Consider the following 9453-nt stretch of genomic DNA (forward strand, 5'->3'; position numbering starts at 1 on the left):
AAAAGGCCACCAATCCACCATTTTCTTTATTATTATTTATTTATTATCCATTTTTTGTATTTATTTATAAATAACCTTTTTTATACCCATTTAACAACTTCCCATTTCCCACTCCCTCCGCCGCCACCACCACTCTCCGGCTACTTTTCCGGCCAACCTCCATCACTCCTCCGGTAAGCCCACCATCCCCTACATTCTCAACCTTTTTTTTTTTTTGTAAATGACTATCATGGGCTAATGCTGGTCTCTGCTAAAACAAGATCAAATCTTTTTATGATTATTATCTTTTTGACATGAAAAATGCATACTTTATTCTTGTTTTTTCATGTGAAGATGAGAAAATGACCAAAATACCCTTGCATATTTGTAAATGACCATCATTGGCTAGTGATAGTCTGCTAAAACAAGATCAAATCTTTTTTTGACATGAAAAATGCATACTTTATTCTTGGTTTTTCATGTGATGTTGAGAAAATGACCAAAATACCCTGCATATTTGTAAATGACCACCACTGGCTAGTGTTAGTCTGCTAAAAACAAGATCATATCTTTTTTTGACATGAAAAATGCATACTTTATTCTTGTTTTTTTTTTCATGTGATGATGAGAAAATGACCAAATTACCCTTGCATATTTGTAAATGACACCACCATTGGCTAGTGTTAGTATGCTAAAAAAAGACCAAATCGTTTCTTGATTATTAGTATTTTTTTGACATGAAAAATGCATACTTTATTCTTGGTTTTTTCATGTGATGATGTTAAAAATGACCAAAATACCCTTGCATAATACTAGTCAATGCAATATGTGAAAAAAATGTGAACTTGATGAGATTCTTGATCATTCTGGAAGTGGGTTGATTGCATCACAGAATATCTAGTTTTTGCCTTTTGAATCTGATACTATACTATACTTTATATATAGATATACTATAATACTGTTTAAAGCAAAAGTGGTTCATATACTCATATACTAATATACTAAATATACTAATATTAAATTAAGATAAAGATTTAAGGAAGCTAATTCCAATAATCTTGGATAAAGTTTATGTAAAGAGGGAGCAAAAAGTAGGTCATTAGTTAACAAATATAAAATCCAAGATTAGCAATATTATTAAGTTTAAGTTGAAGTCACTTGGTGGTACTAAAAGTGCTTGATTGAGATTTGTAGTGGTGGGACTGTAATATATATATATATATATATATATATATATATATATATATATAAATATGTATAACAAGTTCATACATGCATGAGGGACACTGCATAGTGCATACTTTAAAGTTTCTGTTTTGCACTTTATAGTGTTAAATAAATAAAAAAAAAATTTGTTAGCCGGAAGCGAAATAATTTTGTGTGAAAGCGCGTGCTTTTATCAGAAATTCTAGATCCGTCACTGCAAACGTGAGTGAAAGCTTTTTATATTACTTTGCATATTTATTATTTATAAGTATTTGTTGAAGAATCTGCATTGTTGACTTTTGATTTTCTTTAGTGACATTATTTTTTGTGTTTAATAATATGATTAGGTGAAAATGGCACAATGTTTGGCTCCTTCGGTTCAATGGCAGATGCGTTTAACAAAAAGCGCAATGGAACCGAGCTCGATGACATCCAAAATGTGGAACTCTTTTTCTTTGAAACCAAACAAGAAAGGCTCACTCAAAACCGCTACAAAGTTCAGAATATGTGCTTCAGCAGATGGAACAATTAACAGACTGGAAGACTTGCTAAACTTGGATGTATCTCCTTACACTGATAAGATCATTGCTGAATACATTTGGTAACCTTTTTCACTTTTTATATTCGCATCTATTAATACTTCATATGTTTTAGCAGTTTTACTTATCAAGTTTCATACTTTTTATGTTTTGAAACAGGATCGGAGGGTCCGGGACAGACGTGCGCAGCAAATCAAGGGTATGTAAATAACTAAATATGTAACATGTTGAGATTAATGTTTTGATTATATTTGATGATAATCTAAACCTTTTTTTTTTTTTTTGTAGACAATTTCAAAACCTGTTGAGCATCCGTCTGAGCTTCCAAAATGGAACTATGATGGATCAAGTACCGGACAAGCACCCGGTGAAGACAGTGAAGTTATCTTATAGTAAGTCTTATTTATTATAACAGTTAAAAAACAAATCTTTTAATCTTTTACAATGAAGTAACTGTAATTGTTTTTTTACTTTGTTAGCCCGCAGGCGATCTTTAAGGATCCTTTCCGTGGTGGAAACAACATCTTGGTGAGTAACTGCATACAAGTAAAATAGTATTATAAAATATATTAACTTAAATTTTTATTTTTATTTTTATTTTTAAGGTGATCTGTGATGCATATACACCACAAGGCGAACCAATCCCGACAAACAAACGTGCTAAGGCTGCTGAGATATTCAGTGACCCGAAAGTCGTGTCACAAGTGCCATGGTACGTTTATCTGGTTAAAATATTTTATTTTTTATTTTAAAAACTAAACTTTTGTTTAACAAAATCTGATATTAGGTTTGGAATTGAGCAAGAGTACACTTTGCTGCAACCAAATGTGAAGTGGCCTTTGGGTTGGCCGACTGGAGGGTACCCCGGTCCTCAGGTACTATTTAAATTTACTCGAAACGGCGCGTGTTAACTGTTATTTAATTTTTAACTAATTTATTATTATGTAAACGACAGGGCCCGTACTACTGTGGTGCTGGTGCAGATAAGTCGTTTGGAAGAGACATATCGGATGCGCATTACAAGGCTTGTTTATATGCTGGAATTAACATCAGTGGAACCAATGGAGAAGTTATGCCCGGACAGGTATTTTTCCTACTCATTATCCTTAATTCTTGTTTTAAATAATTTATAAACAGAAATATAATATCAGTAATTATTAATATTATTATTTTTTGCAGTGGGAGTTTCAAGTTGGTCCTAGTGTGGGAATTGAAGCTGGTGACCATATCTGGTGTGCTAGATATCTCCTTGAGGTCAATCATCTAAACTATTATTATAATTATTATTATTTTCATTATTATTACTGTTATTATTAACATTTTATTTTAATAATAATTTAAAATCCAAGTTTATTTAACAGAGAATTACTGAGCAAGCTGGTGTAGTCCTGACACTTGACCCGAAGCCGATTGAGGTAAAATATGAATCTTTCTTGATGACTATTAGCTTGTTGAATATGATTCACAAAAAGATATATTTTTTCACTAATAATTTATTTTTTGCATGAAATCATTATGACGTGTCTGTTCGTTTAACTTTAATCAAACAAGCACACGAACAACTAAACCAACGTTGGTTTTCTTGTCCATGTTCGTTTGTTAATAAATTTAGTATGTTCGTGTCCTTTTATGTTCGTTCTTAACAATATAAACGGACGGTTTACAAATGTAAACGGACTAACATAACTGAACATAGATGAACGAACATAACTGAGCTAAAACCAAGTAAACGTAAATGTGAACAACGATGTGTTGACCCTTAACAGTTATTAAAACTAGACTAAATTGTAACGGGCCTAAAATATTATAATGAGTATATTAACAAATTTATATGATTTATATATAACTCGATAAATATATATGATTTGCATTGACAGGGAGACTGGAATGGAGCAGGATGTCACACTAACTACAGGTATTTAGTGATCAATAATTACCATTTACGATTAAATTTCAAAAATATGTATTCTTAATATGTTCTCTTTATTTGCAGTACATTAGCCATGAGAGAAGATGGTGGATTCGAGGTAATCAAAAAGGCGATTCTAAACCTTTCACTTCGCCACAAAGAACACATCAGCGCTTATGGAGAAGGAAATGAAAGAAGATTGACTGGGAAGCACGAAACCGCCAGCATCAACCAGTTTTCATGGGTATATAAAACATATTATCTTAAATGTTATAGCATCAAACGTTTTCTATACCGTTATTTATGGCATTTGGTCTACTTGCAGGGAGTAGCTAACCGTGGTTGCTCCATCCGTGTGGGGCGTGACACTGAGAAGGCAGGCAAAGGTATAACTTATTATTATTATTATTATTATAAAATTATTTTTAACATTTATAACAAATTCATAATCTAACATCTTACATTATTCTCATTTTGTTTTGTGTAGGTTACTTGGAAGATAGGCGTCCTGCATCGAACATGGACCCATACACAGTGACGGGATTACTTGCCGAAACCACAATCCTTTGGGAGCCAACGCTCGAGGCTGAAGCGCTCGCGGCACAGAAGTTGGCATTGAACGTGTAGGTCGGCCCATGGTGTTTGGAAGCGCGTTTTTCTGTTTCTAGTTTGGTTTATTTGACATGGTGTAAATAAAGGTCCCAAAAGGTCATCACTGCTTCATATTCAAAGCTTTTTGTAGCAAATGGATGGTTTTTTTTTAAGATGATTGTTGGACAAGTTTATGCACATTTTGATGTGTGTATTTGTGTCATTTTTCATTTTGTATTGAAGAAAACATCCTCATGATTTGGGATGTTTTCTCTCTATTTTATTATCTAGTATATGGAACCTCAAGGTCCTACTTAAAACCACTGCATTAAGGGTTCTAGTAATTTTGGACCGCAATGTACTGCAGATCTTGAACATCTAGTATGGATGGGCTGAAAGCCATGAGACCTTAAATTTTTTTTCCTACTTATAAGTTTTGGGTCGGGTCAAACAATAAAAACTCTATATTCAATCATTCAATTAAAACACCAATTCAATAATTTAGCTCTAAATCCAATCATTCAACTTAATGTTCTTACATATAAAAAAACAATTTTTTAATCAAACAAAGACAAGATGCGAGGGGAAAGATGAGTGTATGAAAAAGAATATATGGTTTTCGGTTTTCCCATGATAATTAAGGCTCACATGTTGTGAAGCTTTCTGACGTTTTCTCTCGTCTTCTTGATTTTCATTAACCTTTCTTTTGAAAAAATAATCAATGCTTTTTAGTTTTCCATTATAATTAACCTAACACATATATCCACAACAAACAAAAATTCTTATGCTTCGGTTGTTCGATTAGGTTTGTGAGTGTTTGCTTATTGTGAACTTTTTTTGTTTAAAAATCAATTGGGCTTGGACCTTTTTTGTTTTAGAGCTTATGGGGCTTTCTTTACGTTTAATAGGTAAACGATTTTCCGTTCTTGGCTATTAAACGAAATTTATTTAAAAAAAATCAAGTGTGGGCCAAACACAAATAATATGGATGGGCCGGAATCTATATATAATATTTTTTTGAAAAAAGTTACCTTGTTGAGCGAAAAAGCTGAATGAGCCAAAGCCTGTCCTAGCTCCAGTGTTGTAAAAATCGTTAGTCGCTAGTCGGGCGGTGAGGTGTGGACTAGCGATTAATCGGATAGGCCTGTAATGGATAATTTTTAGTTTTCTATACACACACATTTTTATATGTAATTTTAGTTTTATACATGGACAAACACATTTTGGCCTGATTGGTTGGAATCTCGCTGGAAACCGCTGATTTTTGCTGGAATCTTGTCGGAAACCGCTAATTTTGGTCGGAATCTCGCCGGAAACCGTCGATTTTGGCCATAAACTCGTCAGAAAAGGCCAATTATGTCTGATTAATTTTGCACCTAGTCAGTATTTTTACAACATTGCCTAGCTCCTTATAAGATCCGATATCATAGGTAACAACTTTCAATAATTCAGTCTACGTGACGCTTTAACTAACGTCTCCGGATAAACAAAGGCAAAATCTTTAAAACTAATTGGCACATGAACTTAAAACTAAATATATATCTTCTCTGAACCAAACTCTCAAAACCATCCACCCAAATGAACATCCAAATCCACCCACCCACAAATTTCACACTTTCTTCCCGAAATACCCTTATCTTCTCCACTCACCAATTTCCCATAAGCCCAAACACCCCCAAATACTCTTACACCAAACCCATCTTCAAAGCCCTAATCAAATGCACACAAAACACTGATTCTAACCCACCAAAATGGGACAAACTGTTGCCTAATAATATTATCTCAGCTGAGAATATCTTAAGGTCAATTGCAGGTGCAACTTCCAGTCCAATTTGCCAGTTCATAGCTTCACCCACCACTTTCTTGCATTCTGTTGATCCAAGAATAAAATTGGTAAAGATTGTTGCTTTTTAGCTTGTTTGTGTAATTGCTTCATGGGTTTTGTTTGTTTTAGTGTTTGGTTTGGATTTGTGGGTTTTTGAAACCTAATTTATTGGTTTTATGGGGGTTGTTTTTGTTTCTTGAATTTGGGGTTTTTAGGGATAAAAAAATAGTGGCTTTAGGGCTTGGGGTAGGGGAGTGCGTGGTGTGGTTCTGTGCGGTTTTGGGCAAAATCCAAACCGAAAAACCAATACTTCGGTTTTTGTATTTTTGAAACCGTTCGGTTTTGGTTTTTTTTGTTTCGGTATTTGCCATTCGAGATTGAAATTTTAGGCCCTAAAAAAGTTGACAGAAAATAATTAATTTAGGTATAAATATTTTTATTGATTATTAACTAAGTGACTGTTATAAATTTGGCAAAAAATATTAGAGTTACATATTTATTAAATTCTTGTGAATTACTTAAAGTAAAAAAAAATCTAGAAATTCGGTTCGGTTCAGTTTTTTCGGTTTTTATTACATGCAAAACCAAAACGAACCATAAGTTCGGTTTTTACAAATACATAATATCAAACCGTCGGTTTTTGTTTCGGTTCAGTTTTTTCGGTTTGGGTTTTTCGGTTTTTTTGGTTCCGGTTCGGTTTTTTCGGTTTCTTGCACACCCCTAGTTTGGCGGGTTGGAACGTTGAACCGAACATGACCCGTATGATTAATCATGTCAATACTTGATTCCCTATTGTGGAACTTGAACACGACATGCTTAACCCATTTATCTAAACGAGTGGAAAATGTTGATATGTTGTAAACCTGTTAAACAGGTTGGTGGGTTGTAAACTTGTTGAACGGCTGGCGAGTTGTAATAAATGGGTTAAACGGGCTGACATGTTTAGTTAAATCGGTTGACTGTCAACCCGGGCTGGATTCAACCCGAACACGATCTGTTTAATCGGCTGACATGTTTAGTTTATTTTTAGAACACATAGACATTCACATTTATTAATATCTTCTTATAACTCGAGCAGGCATGGCTTCTGGTTTTAGTTGTAATACCCGCACGGTCCCACATCTACATGCGTTTTGTATTAATCACGTTTCTCGCCACATTATCCATATGGATCCAACCAAAACAAGTTTGGATGGTACGTATCATCCGTCTTCTTTATTACCATTATTTTTTCTTTATCAATCATCTTTTTGAAAATAGTGATTTGCTAATGCAGCTATTTGTAGGATCAACTGGGACGAACCGCTCTATTATCTGCCATTTTGTTCTTAATGGTGGGGCTCGGCGCTGATAGTGTTCCCATGGTGGTTCAGTCTAGAACACCACCACCTTCATTGACTGGCTTGCCCAATATTCCACCGTCTATTGACGGTTATTCTTATCTACTCTTCAAATTAGGACCGTTGCAGCTTACAAGAAAAGGGTTGTCTCTTGCCAGTACAACCGCTTGCTTAACTTTTACTGTAAGTTTTTTATTTTTATTTATTTATTTATTTATTATTATTATTATTATTATTATTATTATTATTATTATTATTATTAACTTTTGTTGTAGATTTTTCAAAGTGCGAGTCTTTGTTTGACAACTACTACACCGGAACAACTCGCGTTTGCTCTACAATGGTTTATGAAGCCTTTGACATATGTTGGTGTCCCGGTGGCTGAAGTTATTCTTACGCTTCTACTGTCATTAAGGTTTATTAACCTCGTATTCGATGAGGTGAGGTGAACTTGGTTTTTTTACGTTTAAAGGTGGCAAAACGTGCCGGTTCAAGTTACATGGGCCCACAAACACATTATTATCCGTCCTTTTTATTTTATAAACAATAAATGTGCTATTTATGGTTACAAAAACTATTGTGAGCACAAAAAGATTCCAGCTTTACTGTTAATAATGTGATTTGAGAGTGTTTTTATGCATTTGAATACGATTCAAACGGGACCCGTTAAACAGAGATGCAAATCATAACCTAAATGTGCTAATATCAGGTCTGGATTGTGGCGCTGGGGATTGTATCCCGGAGGATAAACTGGCAACAGTTGGCTACAATGGAGACCGTCGAAGGTAAATTTACTAATTAATTAATTTAAAGAACGATCACTACGTTCTCTTTATTTAAAAAAATAAATAATTTTTATTTTAGAATCACCCAATTTCCTGTGAAATTGCAGTTTTCTTCACGTACATACGTCGGATCTTCAAAAATATATTTAATCACGCGGAGCAGATCACACAGGTTCGAAATATTTTACACTTAATTAAAAAGCAATCATTTTTTTTTATGAATTTTTTTTATAATTTATTTGTGGTGTTTTATAGGCGATGACGGTTAGAGGGTTCCGGGGTGACTGCAGTTCTCACAAGATTTATTTCTCGTCGGCGTCTTCTGCACCGGTTTCAGACGTGATATCAGTTGTGACACTCTTTGGACTTATAGGTGCTGCTGCTTTGTCTGAGTATGTACTTATTTGAGGCTATATGATATTATGGTCTTCAGTTATGATTTGTTTATATTTATTTGAAGGTTATTTCGCAGTATAGTCGAGCTGGGCTGTCTTTTATATTTGTTTTGGTTCATTTCGGTTCTCACATCAATATAGAAATCAGAAAGATTTAAAGCGCAGTCGTTTTGTTTCTATCATATTTATTCAAACGGTTCAAACAGGTCAAATGAGTAAATTATATAGACGTGGCAAATACTTAACGTTAAGTAAATAAAGAGGTCTAGTGGTATGATGTTTTGAGTTCAAATTTTTGCAAATGCGGCATTACAAAACCTTAAAAAGTACAATATGGTCCAAAAAACAATCAAAATAATACACGTGTAAAGAGAGGATACATCTATCCAACCGACTTAAAAGAAGGGGGGGGGGGGGGGAATGTGGGGGCTAATTTAGACGGCGGCTATAAAAGAGGTGGCTAAATAATAATCACGACTGAATAAAACCGAATTTGTTTCAGTTTAACCGTTTTCAAACCATATAATAATTAACCCGACCAAACAAACATATTTTATAATCCATCTTAATGATTCCAAACACTACTACATCAACATCTTCTCCACACATGAAATTGACAAGTCTAGAGAGCCGTATAAAACATCGAATTCATACGATGAAAAGATTTTCAACAACGTTTCCAGTCGAAGCAAAAAACCAACCCGAAACCCAAATTTAAATTTGGTTCGTTTTTTATTTCAACTGCACGGATTTATTAATTAAATAACTTCCCTTTTACCAATACTTGTCATTCAAAATAAATTAAATAACCATAATTTGTTATTTAAATTATTATTCGGTTTAAACTGAATTCAGATTTTATGAAACTGAAAACAGAATCAGTA

The 9453-nt window shown here is 33.9% G+C and overlaps 2 protein-coding genes across 3 annotated transcripts; both read left to right on the forward strand.

The window, feature by feature from the left end:
• Nucleotides 1-4436, forward strand: LOC143538917 (glutamine synthetase, chloroplastic-like). Its single transcript, XM_077032362.1, has 14 exons — nt 1-173; nt 1533-1786; nt 1884-1923; nt 2013-2116; nt 2204-2252; nt 2330-2436; nt 2512-2599; nt 2680-2808; nt 2904-2978; nt 3086-3139; nt 3602-3639; nt 3718-3877; nt 3959-4019; nt 4121-4436. The coding sequence occupies exons 2-14, from the start codon at nt 1539-1541 to the stop codon at nt 4258-4260; spliced, it is 1293 nt and encodes a 430-aa protein (XP_076888477.1). The 5' UTR covers nt 1-173; nt 1533-1538; the 3' UTR covers nt 4261-4436.
• Nucleotides 4437-5763: 1327 nt separating this feature from the next.
• LOC143537319 (protein ABCI12, chloroplastic) lies at nt 5764-8752 on the forward strand. Of its 2 annotated transcripts, none has more exons than XM_077031114.1 (7): nt 5764-6117; nt 7128-7244; nt 7336-7572; nt 7665-7829; nt 8099-8174; nt 8282-8346; nt 8430-8750. In XM_077031114.1, exons 1-7 carry the CDS (start codon nt 5803-5805, stop codon nt 8580-8582), a joined length of 1128 nt encoding a protein of 375 aa, XP_076887229.1. In that variant the 5' UTR covers nt 5764-5802; the 3' UTR covers nt 8583-8750. The 2 variants fall into 2 exon arrangements, with proteins under 2 accessions (XP_076887229.1, XP_076887233.1); XM_077031118.1 differs by having other exon boundaries at nt 6071-6117; nt 7326-7572; nt 8430-8752.
• The last annotated feature ends 701 nt before the right edge of the window (nt 8753-9453 follow it).

This window comes from Bidens hawaiensis, unplaced genomic scaffold, assembly GCF_021521415.1.
Source record: "Bidens hawaiensis isolate Kalapana, Puna unplaced genomic scaffold, B.hawaiensis_p1.1 tig00000780_1, whole genome shotgun sequence".
Lineage (NCBI taxonomy): Eukaryota > Viridiplantae > Streptophyta > Magnoliopsida > Asterales > Asteraceae > Bidens > Bidens hawaiensis.